The sequence below is a fragment of the Cnephaeus nilssonii genome (assembly GCF_951640355.1).
Source record: "Cnephaeus nilssonii genome assembly, chromosome: 16".
Classification (NCBI taxonomy): domain Eukaryota; kingdom Metazoa; phylum Chordata; class Mammalia; order Chiroptera; family Vespertilionidae; genus Cnephaeus; species Cnephaeus nilssonii.
This window is the reverse complement of record NC_137087.1, coordinates 38,104,700-38,124,587: the sequence shown is the minus strand read 5'-3', so window position 1 is coordinate 38,124,587 and position 19,888 is coordinate 38,104,700. Positions and strand designations below refer to the sequence as shown.

At 39.9% G+C, this 19,888-nt stretch overlaps 2 protein-coding genes and 1 pseudogene across 3 annotated transcripts in view; 2 read left to right on the top strand and 1 right to left on the bottom strand.

Annotated features, from left to right (window-relative positions):
• Positions 1-19,888, bottom strand: part of BTAF1 (B-TFIID TATA-box binding protein associated factor 1) — a 114,587-nt gene that overhangs the window by 73,941 nt on the left and 20,758 nt on the right. The window contains exons 3-5 of the mRNA XM_079793800.1: positions 18,543-18,657; positions 15,765-15,911; positions 2,423-2,586 (exon numbers count right to left, since the gene is read on the bottom strand). Of these exons, the coding sequence (XP_079649926.1) occupies positions 2,423-2,586; positions 15,765-15,911; positions 18,543-18,657 (426 nt within the window). The remainder of the gene's footprint in view (positions 1-2,422; positions 2,587-15,764; positions 15,912-18,542; positions 18,658-19,888) is intronic.
• LOC307112494 (histone chaperone ASF1-like) lies at positions 4,192-5,807 on the top strand (annotated as a pseudogene). Its single transcript has 2 exons — positions 4,192-4,200; positions 5,100-5,807. The product of its transcript is annotated as a histone chaperone ASF1-like (transcript).
• On the top strand, positions 11,880-12,739 carry LOC307112758 (nascent polypeptide-associated complex subunit alpha-like). Its single transcript, XM_079793703.1, has one exon. It carries the CDS (start codon positions 11,973-11,975, stop codon positions 12,618-12,620), a length of 648 nt encoding a protein of 215 aa, XP_079649829.1. The 5' UTR covers positions 11,880-11,972; the 3' UTR covers positions 12,621-12,739.

The following is a 19,888-nucleotide window of genomic DNA, read 5'->3' as shown; positions in this document are numbered from 1 at the left end:
CAGCAGTAACTCCTCCCAAAGGTCCACTACAACCAAACTTGGATCCTTCAAACCATAAACTGGCAGTTACCCATCCCATGTCCAACTATTCTGTATATTGACCATTTTCTCTAATATACCTGCCCATTCATTTTCTTTTATTTTTTTTTAAATTTCTTTATTGATTAAGGTGTCACATATTTGTCCTCATCCCCCCATTTCCATCCCCCACCCCTCCCTGCGGATGCCCCCACCCCCCTGTTGTCCTTAACCATTGGTTAGGCTCGTATGCATGCACACAAGTCCCTTGGTTGATCTCTCCCCCCTACCCCCACCCTCTCCTACCCTCCCTCTGAGGCCCGACAGTCCGATCGATGCCTCCTTGTTTCTGGGTCTGTTCTTGTTCATCAATCTATGTTGTTCATCATTTCCCCTAGATGAGTGAGACCATGTGTTACTAGAAATATACTTATAAGAACCGAATGTGAGACGAGCAATAATAGTTATGCTGACAGGCAAATGAATCAGTCTGTAGTAAGTTTCTTTCTGGACCAACACTTCTTTTGAGACCCAATTTCAATGTCCACCAGTTCCTTATGTGTACATGTCGGCACTGACTTTTCAGCTCTGGATGGTGGACAAATGGTGGTAATGCAGGTCCGACTCCCTCTGGTTTGGTCTCGCCCGGACGCAGGGGCGCGGCTTCACCCGGACCTGGGACCCAGCATCACCCAGGTCCCGGGGCGCGTGGCCTCACCCGGACCGAGGTGTGTGCGGCCTCACCCGGTCCCGGGATCCAGCCTCATCCGGACCCAGGGGCGCGTGGCCTCACCCGGACCCAGGGGCGCATGGCCTCTCCCAGACCCAGGGGCGCGGCCTCACCCGGATCCAGGGGCACACGGCCTCACCCGGACCCGGGACCCAGCTTCACCCGGATCCAGGGGTGCACGGCCCCACCCAGACCCGGGACCCAGCTTCACCCGGATCCAGGGGCGCACGGCCTCACCCGGACCCGGGACCCAGCCTCACCCGGATCCAGGGGCGCGTGGCCTCACCCGGACCCGGGACCCAGCTTCACCCGGATCCAGGGGCGCACGGCCTCACCCGGACCCGGGACCCAGCTTCACCCGGATCCAGGGGCGCGTGGCCTCACCCGGACCCAGGGGTGTGTGGTGCCCATTCATTTTCTTACACCATGCCCAATTACCACACTGTGATAATACAGTACTACACTTTTGTTCTCCTTTGTTTAATTCTATTTTCTTTTTTATTTACCCCATTTTGTCCCTCATTTCTTTCCACTCTTTATTGGTTGTCATTATATTTTCTGCCTCTTTATACTTTTTTCCTTTTCCCTTCCAGTATGTGCAATATTGTTCTTTGTCTGCAAAGGTAATTCATCATCACACACCCCCAACCCTAAAAATATAAAGTTGACAAATTCTAATGGTTAAGAGAACAACTATTATAAAGGCAAATAGACCATTCTCAACTTAAGTAAAAGGCAAGGCCAAGGGAATTAGAAGGTGGTTTTATAATTGCAAAGCAGGAAATACTAGCAGGGCTCACAGAACCCTAAAAGAATATTGCAAGGGCAAGAGGAAAGGGTACTGAACCCCTGAAAGGTAGTATTTCACTTGTATGTTAATTTTTCTGAGGAGAAAGCCACAGCTTATAATGAGTCTGGGGCATTAAAAAAAAAAGAAGTGCACAGGCATCTATGGAAAATTGGAAGAACAGAGAGAAAACGGGCAATACAGAACAAAAGTATGGTAGAGCCACTAACAAAATAGCCTGAGGCTATTACAAAAGAATGTGATCAATCTGTATATATTGATATTTCAGTTACATGAAGTCAGTAAAGGTAAACATGGCTTAAAGGGGCACACATACTTGTCTACACATAGAACATTTCAGGAAGGATGCATAAATAACTAAAAAAGGATTGCCTATGGGGCATGGAGACATGGGTATCTATCAATTATTGGAAAGAAACTTCTTTTACTTCATATTGTATATCCTTTTTAAATGTTTAAGTCCTTTTTATCATGTTTGTTACTTTCTCAAATTAAAAAATGAATCACAGCTCTAAAGATTTTAGATTCATATCTGAGTATGAAAGCCCTTACTATCCCACTCTCTCAAACATTTACTTTTTTTTCCCTTTGCTAAAGAACAAAGGAAAGAGCAACTGGTGCAACTAGGATTTCTCAATATAAGAGGCTCCATAAGGTCCACCACAGCTCTCTTTAACAGTCCAGTCTCTACAAGGTAGGTTGAACTTCTATCTCTTTAAAATCTGTCACCAGAAACCCAATTTATAAAGACATCAGCAATGAACAGAATTAAGGACGGCATTTTTTAAAAATTGCAACTGCATAGCAAAATGAAATCATCCCTTTGTATTATTGTTTAAAATCAAACAAATAAAGGTTTTACCTACAGGTTGTTTGTTTACAAAGGCTGCTGAAGTTGGGGTATAATCTAAATCTTCATCATTAAAGAGTTCTTCAGTACTCATTCCAATGGCTTCTCCCATATTAAGGCCAAGTTTTTTCTGTAATAGTTTTCGTTGGCGTGCTATCCTCTCTTTAGGATCCACTTCACCTTTAAAAAGAAAAGAAATACATTTCCTCCAAATCAGTTAAGAAGTATTCTAATACATGAAGATCAGACTCTATTAAAATACAAAAGAAAAGAAGAGAAAAAAGCCCAGCTGGTTTGGCTCGGTGGGTAGATCATCAGCCTGTGAACTGAAGGGTCCCAGGTTCGATTCCAGTCAAGGACAAATGCCCGAGTTGCAGGCTTGGTCCCCAGTAGGGGCATGCAGGAGGCAGCCAATCAATGATTCTCATTTTTGATGTTTCTATCTCTCCCTCTCCCTTCCTCTCTGAAATTAATAAGAATATATATATATTTTTAAATTTTTTAATATAAGAGAAGCTCAAATTAAACTGACTTAAAAAAAATAAAATAAAATACAAAAAAATTTTTAACTATTAAAACACCCCTATTGCCCTGGCTGGTTTGGCTCAGTGGATAGAGTGTTGGCCTGGGTACTGAAGGGTCCCAGGTTCGATTCCGGCCAAGGGCACATGCCTGGGTTGTGGGCTTGGTCCCCAGTAGGGGGCGAGAAGGAGGCACCAATCAATGATTCTCATCATTGATGTTTCAATCTCCCTCTTCCTTCCTTTCTGAAATCAATAAAAATATATTTTTTAAATAAAAATTAAAATAAAACACCCCTCCTGACAATAAGCAAACCATACTCAGTCTTTAATAGTGGATAATTTAATGTCATAAGTTCTATTACCAAACCATTAGAAAATATTTTTCATTGAGACTTCCCCATTGCCCTACTGTCAATTATCAAATATATATAAAATGAGATCTATTCCTATGGAAAAATATAATCTTATTTTAATTTTAATATAGCTACACCTTGTACATTCTCTGAAAGATCTAACCAAGCTAAGAAACAAAACAAAAATTTAGTTTTATTTGACAGAAAAGATCTCAACAAATACATGCTTATTCCAAGTGAGGCTTTTATGTATTCTGAGATGATATACCCCTAATAACAAAGATAAGGCATAAAAGTAGACAGATTTTAAATGTCCCAAGTAAAACCTATAATACTTCACTGGAAAACAGATCAAAAGGTATTATTTTAAAAACTAGAGGCCTGGTGCCCGTCCCTCAGCCTGCCTGCACCCTTTCGCAGTCCAGGAGCCCTTGGGTTATGTCCAACAGACTGTTTAGGCCCGCTCCCCATGGGCCAGCAGTCGGGACATCCTTAGCACTGCTGCAGAGGTGGGAGAGGCTCCCGCCCCATACCTGTGGGAGCACACTGACCACCAGGGGGAAGCTCCTGCGTTGAGTGTCTGCCCCCTGGTGGTCAGTGCACGTCATAGCAACCGGTCATTCTGCAGTTTGGTGGATTTGCATATTACCCTTTTATTATATAGGATATAATTTTGTGCTTAAAAATAGCTAAGTTGCAAGATATGGCTCTACACAATTAGAAAAAATGTTAACATTTTAAAAACTGTAATGATTTGCTTCTAATAAGTTCTTATTGGACTAACCCTCCACAGATTTTAAGCTCTAGACAAAATATGAAAAAACAAATACCTGAAGACATTGACTGGAAAGAGTACAAAAGTAGGCATATACTTTAGAGAATTCTCAATACCTACCTGGAAGAAGGGCATGCACTGGGTGAGTCTCCCAATTTTGCAGTTTTTAACCTGAGGGTAAACCCAGTACACGGTGTATGGGGCAGCTAAAAGCTGGATAAAAAACCCAGTCTCTCTGGCTTGAAAAAGTATAAGAGAATCAGGGGTCACTACAGCCACTGGACGATAGAGAAAACCCAGAAAGTAAAGAGCCAGAGAGAAAGAGCAAATTCTGTATAAACTCAGCCAAATCTCTGGCTGAATTCTGAACTTTGCACACACAGGGCAGACTCCACACAGTCCAGCTAAAGCTAAAATTTGATCTGATATTTCAGCTGTTGGAATCTGTAATTTGAGTTTCACCAAATTAAATGCATGCTAAAACTAACAAGCAAACAAAAACCAAATCAACCAAAACACTCTGGAAGACTATAACAGATTCCAGCATGTGTGAGGGATACAATCCAAAATTAACTGACATAAAAAGAATCAAGAAAATGTAACCCATTCTCCAAAGAAAAGACAAACTCTGAGATAACCCAGATGTTGAAATTAGAGGGCAAGATTTTTCCTCCTCACCCAAGGACACTTTTTATTGATTTTAGAGAGAGGAATGTGGAGAGAGAGAGAGGGAGAGAGGGTGGGAGGGAAGGAGGAGGGGGAAGCATCGATGTGAGAAAGTAAGTTTGACCAGTTGCCTCCTGTGCGTGTCCCGACCAGGGATCGAATCTGCAACCTGAGTATGTGCCCTGCCTGAACTCAAATCAAACCCTCCACCTCTCAGTGTATGGGACGACACTCTCACTAACTGAGCCACATCAAACAGGGCAATGACTATATTTTTAAGTTGCTAGTTTAACAATGCTCAATGTAAAGGAAGATATTATCACAATAATGAAAATATAGGATACCTCAACAGAGAAACAGAAACTATAAAAAAAGATCACCTTCGAGTACATTGAGGACCTGTCTGAAGACATGGAATGGAAAATTATCTATATGGGTTCGGCAGAAAGTGAAAAATACGATCAAGTCGTAGACTCTGTTTTAGTGGGCCCTGTTCTTAGGAGAAAGCATATGTTTGTATTTTAGGCTGATGTACCTAATCCAGGACTAATTCCAGATGCAGAAGTGATAGGTGTGTAACAGTGTGCTAATTACATGCACCGATTGAGGTCAAGAATTTATTAGATTTGGCTATTATGTAAATAATGAATATTATCGAGACAGAATTAAGGGAAAATCCACCAGTAAAACTAGTCTTTTCTAAGTTTCAAAGGAACATTTTGGCATCGAATCCCAGAGTCACACGATTTCACATTAATTCAGAACACAGAAAAACTGAAAGATGCAGAAAACAATAATCCAAATCTACAATCACTTCTTTCAAAGGATGCATTACACCTTCAGCATCAAAGGAATGTCCGTCCACGTCAGAAAACTCACTAAATGTCATGTTAGAATCCCACATGGACTGCATGTGACCACCTGCCATCTCTTTAGTACAAATTAAGCTATAAAAACACCCAAAACTATTTCCCTAAAATTTCGTAAGTCATAGTCACTGAGATACAATGTGAAGAATTTGTTTAAAAAACATCCTGTAGAATGTTTATAAGAAAACGAGTATTTGAGCAAATCGTAGAATATAAATACAACTATTTTAAAGTAATTTTTATCTGTTATTTGTTCTGAAACTAATCTGATTAAAACATATATACTAAAAAAAGTAATAATAAAGAAAAGAAGGGGAGGGGAGATTTAAAGAAACAAACAACTCAAAAATGAAATTAAGAAAACAATTCTAGCCCTGGCTGGTTTGGCTCAGTGGATGGAGCGTTAGCCTGCGGACTGAAGGGTCCCAGGTTCAATTCCAATCAAGAGCATGTACCTTGGTTGAGGGCACATTCCCCAGTAGGAGGTGTACAGGAGGTAGCTGATTGGTGTTTCTCTCTCATCAATGTTTCTAACTCTCTATCATTCTCCCTTCCTCTCTGTAAAAAATCAATAAAATATATTTTTTTAAAAAGAAAACAATTCTAGCCCAGCTGGTATGGCTCCATGGTTGAACTTCCAACCTATGAATCAGGAGGTCACCATTCGATTCCCAGTCAGGGCATATGCCCGGGTTGAGGGCTCGGTTCCCCGTGTGGGGCATGCATGAGGCAGCTGATCAATGATTCTCTCTCATCATTGATGTTTCTTTCTCTCCCTCTCCTTTATTCTCAGAAATCAATAGAAATATATTTTCTAAAATTCTACTTACAACAACATCAAAAGCAAAAATTAAAACTTATATTTTGAAAACTACAAAATATTGGTGAAAGAAATTAAGGAACATTCCATGTCCATGTATCATTGTCAAGAATTTGTTTAAAAAACATCCTGTAGAATTACTATAATTCCAAAACTGATATACAGAATCAACACAATTCCTATAAATATCAGTTAGCTTTTTTGCAGACATTGAAAAACTGATTCTAAAATTCACATAGAAAACCAAAAGGCTCAGAATATCCAAAACAATCCTAAAAAAGAACAAAGTTGAAGGCCCATGCTTCTTTTTTAAAAAAATTTTTTTTCTTTATTAAGGTATTACATATGTGTCCTCATCCCCCCCATTGCCTCCCACCTCCCCACTCATGCCCTCAACCCAGGTGTCTGTGTCCATTGGTTGATCTCTCCCCCTTACCCTACCCTCCCCTACCTTCCCTCTGAGGTTTGATGGTCTGATTGATGCTTCTCTGTCTCTGGATCTGTTTTTGTTCATCAGTTTATGTTGTTCATTATATTCCACAAATGAGTGAGATCATGTGATATTAATCTTTCTCTGACTGGCTTATTTCACTTAGCATAATGCTCTCCAGTTCCATCCATGCTGTTGCCAATGGTAAGAATTCCTTCCTTTTTACCACAGCGGAGTATTCCATTGTGTAGATGTACCACAGTTTTCTAATCCACTCATCTGCTGATGGGCACTTAGGCTGTTTCCAAATCTTAGCTATTGTAAATTGTGCTACTATGAACATAGGGGTGCACATATCCTTTTTGCTTGGTGTTTCTAGTTTTTTGGGATATATTCCTAGAAGTGGGATCACTGGGTCAAATGGGAGTTCCAATTTTAGTTTTTTGAGGAAACTCCATACTGTTCTCCACAGTGGCTGCACCAGTCTGCATTCCCACCAGCAGTGCATGAGGGTTCCTTTTTCTCCTCATCTTCACCAGTACTTGTCGTTTGTTGATTTGTTGATGATAGCCATTCTGACAGGTATGGTACCGCATTGTTATTTTGATTTGCATCCCTCGGATGATTAGTGACTTTGAGCATGTTTTCTTGGCCTTCCTTATGTTTTAAGTCCGTTGCCCATTTTTTAATTGGGTTATCTTTTGTTATGTTGTATGAGTTCCCTGTAAATGTAGGAGATTAAACCCTTATCGGTGATAACATTGACAAATATGTCCTTCCATGCAGTGGGCTTTCTTGTTGTTTTGTTGATGGTTTCTTTTGCTGTACAAAAGCTTTTTATTTTGTTGTAGTCCCATTTGTTTATTTTCTTTTTAGTTTCCATTGCCCTAGGAGCTGTATCAATGAAGAAATTGCTTTGGCATATGTCTAAGATTTTGCTGCCTGTGGATTCCTCTAATATTTTGATGGTTTCCCATCTTATGTGTAAGTCCTTTGTCCATTTTGAGTTTATTTTTGTGTATGATGTAAGTTGGTGGTCTAGTTTAATTTTTTTGCATGTATCTGTCCAATTTTCCCAACACCATTTATTAAAGAGACTGTCTTGACTCCATTGTATGCTCTTGCCTGCTTTGTCAAGTATTAATTGAGCATGGTGGTTTGAGTCGATTTCTGGGTTCTCTATTCTATTCCATTGATCTATATGTCTGTTCTTGTGCCAGTACCAGGCAGTTTTGGGGACAGTGGAGGCTCATGCTTGTTGGTTTTAAAACTTACCACAAAGCAAGAGTAAACAAGACTACGAGGTATTGGCATAAGGACAGACACCAATGGAATAGAGTTGAGAATCCAGATATAAAACTGTCTATGACCAACTGATTTTCAACAAGAGTGCCAGACAATTCAGTGGGGGAAAGAACAGTTCTTTTCAACAATGGTGTTGAGACAACAGGATAGCCACATGCAAAAGAATTAAATTGGACCCATAACCCCACAACACATAAAAATTAATTCAAAATGGATCAAATGCCTAATAGTCAGGGCTAAACCTATAAAACTCTTAGAAGAAAATGTAGGGGTAAGTGAGCTTAGATTTGGCGACAGTGTCTTATATATGACACTATCAAAAGCTTGAAAGGAAAAAGATAAACTGGACTTGTTCAAAATTAGTAACTTTTGTGCTTCAAAGGATACCATCATGAAAGTGAAAATACTACCCACAAAATAAAAGATGTTAGTAAATCATATATCAAACAAAAGGTTTGTATCTGGAATATATATCTTACAACTCAGTAATAAAAGAACAATATTCCACTTAAAAATGGGCAAAGGAGAGATGCAAATTAAAACGACAAAGAGGTATCATCTCACACCTGTCAAAAAGGCTACCATCAACATATCAACAAATGACAAGTGCTGGCGAGGATGTGGAGAAAAGGGTACCCAAGTACACTGCTGGTGGGAATGCAGACTGGTGCAGCCATTAAGGAAAACAGTATGGAGTTTCCTCAAAAAATTAAACATGGAACTGCCATTTGACCCATTGATCAAATACTAGTATATCCTAAGAGACCTGAAACACCAATCAGAAAAAATGTATGCATCCCTATGTTCATAGCAGCACAATTTATAATAGCTAAGATCTGGAAGCAGCCCAATGCCCATCAGTAGATGAGTGGATAAAAAAGCTGTGGCACATTTATACCATGTAATACTAAGCAGCAGTAAAAAAGAAGGATCTCTTACCCTTTGAGACAACATGGAGGGACCTGGAGAGTATTATGCTAAGCGAAATAAGGCAATCAGAGAAAAACAAGTATCACATGATCTCATTCATATGTGGAATCTAATGAACAAAATAAATTGTTGAACAAAATAGATCCAGAGACACAGAAGCATGGAACAGACTGTTGAATCTCAGAGGGATGGTGGAAGTGGGTGAGTGGGTGGGAAAAGATCAACCAAGGAACTTGCATGCATATATACATAACCCATGGACACTGACAATAGTATGGTGAAGGCCTGGGGCAGGGGGTGGGGATAGACTAGAAGGGGTCAATGGGGAGAAAAAAAGGGGACATATGTAATACTTACCACAATAAAGACTTTAAAATAAATAAAAATCCTATATAATAAAAGACTAAGATGCAAATAGACCGCGGTGGAATAATCAGTACAAACAACCGCTTGCTACAAGGTGCACGGACTACCAGGGGGCATGTGCGGAACATGGCAGGCGTTGGTCATGGTAGGATAGTGGAGCAGGTGAGTAGGGGCACCAGATCAAGGCTGGGCGCTGGTCGCTGTCATTGGGGCAAGCCTCTGATGGTTACTGAAAATTCTTTGCTCTTTGCGCGACACGGTCCTGCCCGGCATTTGCACCTGCTGCCAGCACCGGCCCCGCTTGCACTCGCTTGCCAGCACTGGAGCCGCCACTCGCACCCACTGCCAGTGCCGGCCCCACTCACACCCGCAGCCAGCGCCAGAGCTGCCACTCACACCTGCTGCCAGTGCCCGACGCCAGTCCTGATCACTCGGCACCATCGGTGAGTGCAAGTGGCAGCTGCTGGCCCTGATCGCCCCTAAGGGCTTCTCCACCGCCCCCTGATCCTGAGGGGCGATCGGGACAGCAGCCACCACTCGCATCCCCTGACGACGCCAGCACCGCTCACACCCACTGCTGGCACCGGCCCCAATGGCTCCGCACTGTCAGCGGGGGCGAGCAGGACCGGCGCCGTCAACACATGGGAGCGGCGGGAGCGGGCTGCTGGGAAACAGAGGACTGGGGACTGCAGGGGGAGGGGCCAGGCCCCTGTGCAGAGGATGGGCCGAGACCTGCCCCTGTGCCTACCGCAGCCTCACGGCCCACAGTTCCGTTCAAGGTGCACGAATTCGTGCACTGGGACCCTAGTGTAAAATAAAAACATGGGCAAAGGATTGAAATAGACCAGTGATGGGCAACCTTTTGAGCTGGGTGTGTCAAACTTCGCCAAAAAACTGAGCATAACTTGGGTAGTGTGTCACTTTGAGGCGGCCGCGTGTCTTCAGAAATGGCTACGCGTGTCAGTGCTGACACGCGTGTCATAGGTTCGCCATCACTGAAATAGACAGTTCTCCAATGATATACAAATGGTCAATAAACACATGAAAGATGTTCAATATGATTATTAGTCATCAGGAAAATGCAAATCAAAACTACAAGATAGCACTTCACTCACTAGTATGGATATTAATCAAAGTCATTTAATAACAAGTTTTGTCAAGAACGTGGGGGGGGGGGGGTAAGAGATCAACCGAAGGACTTGTATGCATGCATATAAGCATAACCAATGGACACAAGACACTGGGGAGGGGGGGTGAGGGCATGTGCCAGGGGGTAGGGGAGGCCGGGGGAAGGTCAATGGGGAAAAAAAAGGGAGACATATGTACTACTATTTGTAATACTTTAAACAATAAAAAAATTAAAAAAAAAAAAAAGAATGTGGAGAAATGCCCTAGCCAGTTTGGCTCAGTGGATAGAGCATCAGCCTGCGGACTGAAGAATCCCAGGTTTGATTCCAGTCAAGGGCTCATGCCCAGGTTGTGGACTCGATCCCAGTGGGGTGTGCAGGAAGCAGCCAATCAATGATTCTCTCTCATCATTGATGTTTCTATCTCTCTCTCCCTCTCTCTTCCTCTCTGAAATCAATAAAAATATCTAAATATATATAGAGAGAAAATATATAAAACATAAATATTAAAAAGGACAAATACTGTATGATTCCACTTACATGAAATACCTGGAGTATTCAAATTCATAAAGACAAAAAATAGAAGAGTGGTTGCTAGGGGCCGGGGGAGGGGGAGAAATGGAAATTGTTTAATGGGTATAAAGTTTCAGTGTTTTAAGATGAAAGAGTTCTGGAGACTGGCTGCAGGACAGTATGAATGGACTTAATATTACTGAACAGTATGTACAGTTAAAAATGGGTAAGATGATAAATTTTATGTTATTTACCACAATTAAAAAATGAATACATCCTATAACAGTAATAAAAACTCTTTTAAAACAAGTAAAGCCCCAGCCCAGCCAGCATGGCTCAGTTGGTTGAGCATCGACCTATGAACCAAGAAGTCATGGTTTGATTCCCGGTCAGAGCACCTGACCAGGTTGTGGGCTAGATCCCCAGTATGGGCGTGCAGGAGGCAGCTGATCAACAAGTCTCTCTCATCACTTACGTTTCTATCTCTCTTCTCACTCTCCCTTCCTCTCTGAAATCAATAAAAATATATATATTTTTTAAAAAGCAGCAGCCTTAGCTGATGTTGCTTAATGGTTAGTGTCCACCCCTGCACCAAAGGGTTTTAGGTCCCATTCCCAGTCAAGAGCACATAACTGGGTTGCAGGTTCGATCCCCAGCAGAGTGCATGTAGGAGGCACCCAACAGATGTGGCTCTTTCACATCAATGTTTCTCTCTCCCTGTCTATCTTTCTCCTCCTCCTTCTGTCCCTCCCTATTCCTCCTCTCTCCCACACTCTCTAAAAGAAAAATTCAATGGAAAAATACTAGTGTACTTGGGTGAGGATTAACAAACAAAAAAGAAGTATTGCTCTTTCTGCCGCCATCTGGGTTCCACGTTCCCCGCATAAAATGCCCAGTGAAGCCACAGAAACCGTCCCTGCTACAGAGCAAGAGTTGCCACAGCCCCAGGCTGAGAAAGGGACTGGAACAAAATCTGAGAGTGATGAATCAGTACCAGAGCTCGAAGAACAATATTCCACACAGGCAACCACACAACAAGCCCAGCTGGCGGCGGCGGCTGAAATTGATGAAGAACCAGTCAGTAAAGCAAAACACAGCCGGAGTGAAAAGAAGGCACGGAAGACTGTGTCCAAACTGGGTCTTCGACAGGTTACAGGAGTTACTACGGTCACTATACGGAAATCTAAGAATATCCTCTTTGTCATCACAAAACCAGATGTCTACAAGAGCCCTGCTTCAGATACCTACATAGTTTTTGGGGAAGCCAAGATTGAGGATTTATCTCAACAAGCACAGCTAGCAGCTGCTGAGAAATTCAAAGTTCAAGGTGAAGCTGTCTCATACATTCAAGAAAACACACAGACTCCAACTGTACAAGAGGAGAGTGAAGAGGAAGAGGTTGATGAAACAGGTGTGGAAGTTAAGGACATAGAATTGGTCATGTCACAAGCAAATGTGTCAAGAGCAAAGGCAGTCCGAGCCCTGAAGAACAACAGTAATGATATTGTAAATGCTATTATGGAATTAACAATGTAACCATCTAAAAAGGAGGACACTTTTTGTTTGTGTTTCAAAAGAGTTACTGCAGCTTGGTTTGAAATTTGTACTGTTTCTATCATTAATAAAGTTATGGCTTCTTGTGGGGGAAAAAAAAAGTACTGATATATGCTACAATATGGATAAACCTTGGAAACATGCTGCTAAGTAAACAAAGCCAGTCACAAAGACCACATATTTATGATTCAATTTACAATAAATGTCCAGAATAGACAAACCTATAGAGACAAAAAGTCACTCAGGGCTGGAAAGGTGAGGAAACAAAGTAGGGGGAAAAGGGTGATAGCTAAAGGATATGGAGTTTCTTCCTGAGGTAATGAAAATATTCTAAAATTGACTACACCTATCTGAGAATATACCAAAACCCACTGACTTATATAGTTTTAAAATGAGTAAATTGTATAAAATAATGTGAATTATGTCTCAATAAAGCTACTTTTTAAAAATGTTAAGGCTGCTCTACCCAGAAGGAAAAATACTAGGCTCCAAATTAGTCCTCTTGTTCCAACGAAAGTTACTGGGAAAAATAACCTACATAACTGCAAAGGAAACTAAGACCAGCACCTAAACTAATCATGGATGTGTTCATCACATACATGAGACAAACAAAGATGAACAGACATTTAAAGAAAACCAATTTTAGGGTTTTAAATAAGCATGCTGTGACATACCAGCATTTAAAACTGAGTTCCGGGGTTTCCAATCCTGGTTACATATCAGAGTCACAAGTGTAGTTTTTTCTTTTAAATACAATTTCCTAGAGCTCTCCAGAGATCTATTAAATTGGAATCATCTCAGGGGGAAGACCCAAACACATTTTTTTTTTAGTGTCCTTTTATTCCTGGATTAGGGACAAAGATGTCTGATAATGTCCATGGGTACCTTAGTAAGATTAGTATACTTTCTGTTAAGAGAATTTTTTCAAGTTGAAAAGTTTCTACCTCCCTTATTAGAAAAACTATTGCTTTTCTAGAACAAATTTTCCTAATTTTCTCTAAAAATAATTAAACCATATTTTCAAAAGAAATCATATAAGGAAGAGGGAATGGGTACTTAAAGTTTTCTTAAGATGTACAAATTGAAGAGCATTTCATTAAGTTAGCTGGATAGATATACTTTGACTAACGATTAATTTAATTAGCAACAAAACACAGTTCTGTTTTGGTTTTAGTCAAAAGAACAATTTATTTACTTACAAATCCATTAAAAACATCAAGTTTTTTTCCACTCAAGGCATCAATCTTGAATGACCAAAACATTTATTTTATATCCAGATAGATTCTGTAAGTTTGAAGATAATGGGATAATTACCTACCGAAGATTTATTTTTCATTTTTAGTTTTTGCTTGGTCACCAGCAAGAATAGTTCCAATTATTTAAATACTTAAAACGTAATAAAAACTATCATATAGCCTCTCAGATTTCCAGAATTGTGAGAATATTACCACAATCTCGCTTTTAAATTCGTTTCAATTGAGGCTCTTTGGTAACAATTTAAAATTTCTATATTACATGGCTACTGAATATTAATATGTACCATTAATAATGAATAGAGGGTGGGGCAAAAGTAGGTCTACAGTTGTGAGTACACAAAGCACAGAGTTTCTTATTGTAATACTAGAGGCCTGGTGCATGAAATTTGTGCCTGCACCCTCTCCAATCTGAGACCCCTCGAGGGATGTCCAACTGCCCACTTAGGCCTGAACCCTACTGAGATCGTGCCTAAACGGGCAGTTGGACATCCCTCTCACAATCCAGGACTGCTGGCTCCCAACTGCTCGCCTGCCTGCCTTCCTGATTGCCCCTAACCGCTTCTGCCTGCCAGCCTGATCACCTCCTAACCACTCCCCTAACAGTCTGATTGATGCCTAACTGCTCCCCTGCCAGCCTGTTTGCCCCTAACTGCCCTCCCCTGCAGGCCTGGTCACTACTAACTGCCCTCCCCTGCAGGCCTGATCACCCTTAACTGCCCTCCCCTACAGGCCTGGTCACCCCCAACTGCCCTCCCCTGCAGGCCTGGGTCCCCCCAACCCAAATGCCCTTCCCTGCAGGTCCAGTCGCCCCCAACTTCCCTCTTCTGCTAGCCTGGTCACCCCTAACTGCCCTCCCCTTCAGGCTTGATCACCCCCAACTGCCCTCCCTTGCAGGCCTGGTCCCTCCCAACTGCCCTCCCTTGCTGACCTGATCGCCCAGAACTGGCTACTGAATATTAATATGTACAGGCCTGATCTCTCCCAACTGCCCTCCCCTGCTGGCCATCTTGTGGTGGCCATCTTGTGTCCACATTGGGGCAGCCATCTTGTGTGTTGGAGTGATGGTCAATTTGCATATTACTCTTTTATTAGATAGGATAGAGGCCTGGTGTACGGGTGGGGGACAGCTTGTTTGCCTTGAAGGGTGTCACAGATCAGGGTGGGGGTTCCCTTGGGGCATGGGGCAGCCTGGGCGAGGGGCCTGTGATGGTTTGCAGGCTGGCCATGCCTCCCAGCAACCCAAGTGGAGGCACTGGTATCTGGGATTTATCTATTTTTTTAATTGAAACTTTGTAGCCTTGAGTGGAGCCAAACCTCCTGCTTGCTCCGTGGCCCCAGCCATTTTTGTTGGGATTTATTTATCTTCTATAATTGAAACTTTGTAGCCTTGAGTGGAGGCCTGGGCCGGCCAGGGTGTGCAGAAAGTTTGGCTTCCTCCATTGCCGGGGAAACCCAAGCCTCCTGCTCACTCCGTGGCCGCAGCCATCTTGGTTGGGTTAATTTGCATACTCACACCTGATTGGCTGTTGGGCATGGCTTTGTGGAGTGATGGTTAATTTGCATATTACTCTTTTATTAGATAGTATTTATTTATTATTTTTCCATATGAACAATTGTAAACCTACTTTTGCCTCACTCTGTACATATAGTACAAATTCAGTTAAGGGAAGAAAAATATTCATATGGTAGCTTTAGACCAAGTACTTCTGATTATCTTCCCACTCATAGCACCTCCAAATCCTACCTGCAAACTTCAGTTAATTTATATTTCATGACATGTTATATTTTGCATGACTAATACATAGCATATCAAGTGATAAATTAGTTTGAACATGTGTTTCAGACTTCCTTTTGTAGGACTACTACATACCTGATTTTTCATCTTGTACTTCAAATTCTGCACCAGCAGATCCCAATAGTGATGCCCCATGTTGTAACAATCTACATATATCAAATCTGTCAAAATTCAATCGATCTGTAGTAGATGAATCTTCCATAGCACTTTCTGAAGTAGGTTCTAGATAAAGTTTAAAAATATTTAATTTGATCACATAGCCAAAATGTAAAATGAAAGAAAACAGCATTACTTATGGTGGATGGGTAATATTTCAAGAAAAGTAAAAGGAGAAGTAGAAAAGCTACTGTGGATTTACTTATGATCAGCTCTTATTTATGAATAAACTATTTAGTCAGTGGCTCCCCTCCTACAAACTATCAGAATGTTAGTGGATGTATGTATAGCTGTTTTTTACTACAAAAGCACAATGTTATATGAAAAAATGCATCCCCCTTCATGTTGAAATACGTATAATAAATATCATGCTGTCTCCACTTACTATTAAATTGTTTAAAAAATACCAAGGTGACCCAGCCAGTGTAGCTCAGTGGTTAAGCGTCAACCTATGAACCAGAAGGTCACGGTTTGATTCCCGGTCAGGGCATATGCCCAGGTTGTGGGCTCGATCCCCAGTATGGGGCATACAGCAGGCAGCCAATCAATGATTCTTTCTCATCATTGATGTCTCTATCTCTCTTTCCCTCTCCCTTCCTCTCTGAAATCAATAAAAATATTTTTAAATAAAATAAAATAAAAATACCAAGGTAATAATTTGAGTTTATTATAGTGCTAAATTGAAAGATAAACATATTCATATAACTAAAACTAATAAGCATTATTCCTCCCTATAACTGAGGAATATCTGGAACACAAAGCAACTACTTATTCAATAGCACTCACTACTCAAAATATGAAGCTCCCAGAGACATAGAAGCATCAAACAGACTGTCAAACCTCAAAGAGAAGGCAGGGAAGGTTGGGGGCAGGGAGAGATCAACCAAAGCACTTGTATGCATGCATATAAGCATAACCAATGGACACAGACAGTAGGGGGGCGAGGGCATGTACTATGGGGCGGGAGCGGCCGGGGAGAGGTCAGTAGGAGAAAAAGGAGACATATGTAATGCTTTCAACAATAAAGAATTTAAATTAAAAAAAAAAATGAAGCTAATTATAATCACCTGTTAAATTGCTAAAATTATATCTGAGGCCTAAAAATAACTACAAAATGTTCTGTATCCTCTCCAAAAAGGTATGCCATTATAAATTTTAAAATATATTGTTAATTGTCCATTGGTTTGTTGAGCTGGTATTTGTATATAAATTCATCCATAAACAAAGCATAATTGCTTCACTTAAAGAGAACTGCTACAAATATTTTAAGTTTTCTAGTGATGATAAGCAATCTTACTATAAATTTTAATGCCAGTGTAACTAATAAGTTTTGTAAAAAAGAATCTGAGCTCTACCATCTCTATATACCAAAATAATCAGGTATAATAACCTGAAAAAGAAAAATCTCTTTTCTAAAACCAAGTTATAACTTCTTCTGGTTAAATATTTCATTTGATTACAGAAAAGATAAATTAACATAATCACTGAAAATAATATGTGCCAGCAAATTAGAGCAAAAATTTTAGATAACTGAGACTTATAATAAAAGTGATAGCATCAAAGAGACTTGAAAATGAAACCCAGCTGCACCATATTAAATTTTTACTCACTTAAAATTTGCATCTTTACACATTTTTAAAAGCATACAATCATTTTTAAATATCATTTCAGGAAGTCAGAAAATATTTCCACTATAAGGCATCTAAAGGACACATAAAAAAACTAAGCATCCCGGTCAGGGCACATACAAAAATCAACCAATAAATGCATATATAAATGGGACAACAAATCGAAGTTTCTTTCTCTCTCTCTTCCCCTTCCTCTCTCTCTCAAATCAATAAAATTAAAACAACAAAAAAACTAGGCATAACCATCCAAATACCCATACATAATTGTGATTAAATTTAGAAAATAATTACAGTATTCTTCCACCAACAAAATAAATAGACTGCTTCAAAGATTTACTTTGTATTGATTTAATTTTATTTTTTATGACATAAATTCCTTCAGGGAAGTAATAACCTCTGTAAGTCAAGCATACTGTAGAATTAATAATTTTTTTTTAAAATATATTTTATTGATTTTTTACAGAGAGGAAGAGAGAGGGATAGAGAGTTAGAAACATCGATAAGCTGCCTCTTGCACACCCCCTACTGGGGATGTGCCCGCAACCAAGGTACATGCCCTTGACCGGAATCGAACCTGGGACCCTTGAGTCCGCAGGCCGACGCTCTATCCACTGAGCCAAACCGGTTTCAGCAGAATTAATAATTTTTTTAAGAATGTTTTTATTTCAGAGAGGAAGGGAGAGGGAGAAAGAAACATCAATGATGAGAGAGAATCATTGATCAGCCGCCTCCTGCATGCCCATGCTGGGGATCGAGCCTGGAACCCTGGTATGTGCCCTGACCACGAATCGAATCATGACCTCCTGGTTCAGAGGTTGACACTCAACCACTGAGCCACACCTGCAGCCTAGAATTAGTAATTTTAAAAAATAAATACGAAAACATTTTGTTTAGTAGTCTTTTTTTTAAGCATATGAAAATCACCTTATTCAATGTCATTTTTTGGTAAGGCTATATCAAAAGCATAAAAAATAAGACTTAAAATTAAAATTATTAAAATATAAAATGTATAGTTTAGTTAATTCTACAGTTAGGTGTTTTACTGCAAGTAGGTTTTCCACAAAAGCACCTTGTTTGGTTCTTGGCACTGGATTCCACTCAGGTACATTTTTCACTATAGCTTCAACAGCTTGTCCTGCTGCTATCCGAGTATCCCAATTTGTACTCCTTAAGTATATCAGCACCTTAAAAAATGATAAAACGAAACAGTTATATACCAAAAAATGTTGTTTGTTCAAGGTAGCCAGAACAGAGAAATACAAATTTACATTTTATTAATGTATTATAATTTAGCAGTGGTCAAATTTATATGAAACATCTTGAAATTATTAAAATAATAAGATTATATCATTCACATGAATCACTATGCCTTAAAAAGAATTTTTAATAAATGAAGACTTAAGTACATTTGAAAAATAACATAGCTTTTAACATGCTAAAAAGCAAAGTGTATATTATTAAGTCTTATTTAATGCAAAAAGTTATAAAAATCTAGCAGAAAGAATAAGTGAGGTAAGATTGCAATAAAATCAATATGTAAAAATCAATGGAAAGTGTTCCTATAAACTTTCAATAAACAACCTGAAAATAAAATTAAGAAAATAATCCCATTTAAATAGCATCAGAAATTATAAAATACTTAAGAATAAATTTAACAAAAGAAGTACAATACTTGAATACTGAAAATCACAAAAATTCAAAATATTGTTGATAGAAATTAAGTAAGATCTAAAACAGAAAGATACCTCATGATCATGGATTGAAAGAATCAATACTGTTAGGATAGTTAATACTCCCTAAATTGATCTACAGATTCAACAAAATTCTTCAAAATCTCAGTTGACTTTTTACAGAAATGAACAAGTTGGCCCTAAAATTTATATGGAAATGCAAGGAACTCAGAATAACCAATCTTGAAAAGAATAAAATTGGTTGATTCACACTTCTTGATTTCAAAACTTCCTATAAAGCAACAATTACCAAGACAGTGTGATACTGGTAAAAGAACAGTTATCTAGATTAATGGAATAAAATTGAGAGTCCCGGCCCTGGCCCAGTAGCTCAGTTGGTTAGAGCAGCAGTCGCCAACCTTTTAATCCGCGGACCACTGGTTCGTGACCGCTGGGTTAGAATATTATCCCGATATGCCAAGGTTGCAGGTTTGATCTCTGGTTAGGGCACATACAAGAAGCAACCAATGAATGCATAAATAAGTGGAACAACAAATTGATGTTTCTCTTTCTCTCCCTTCCTCTCTCTAAAATCAATTAATAATAATAATAATAATAATAATAATAAAGAGTCCAGAAAAAATACTGTGTGTCTATGATCAACTGATGTTCAACAAGAGTGCCAAGACAATTCAATGAGTAAAGAGTTTTTATCAACAAATGGTGCTGGGGCAACAAAATAATG

Bases quoted from the DNA above. Each gene is read 5' to 3' on its own strand.
- LOC307112758 (XM_079793703.1), top strand. From the start codon at position 11,973: ATGCCCAGTGAAGCCACAGAAACCGTCCCTGCTACAGAGCAAGAGTTG.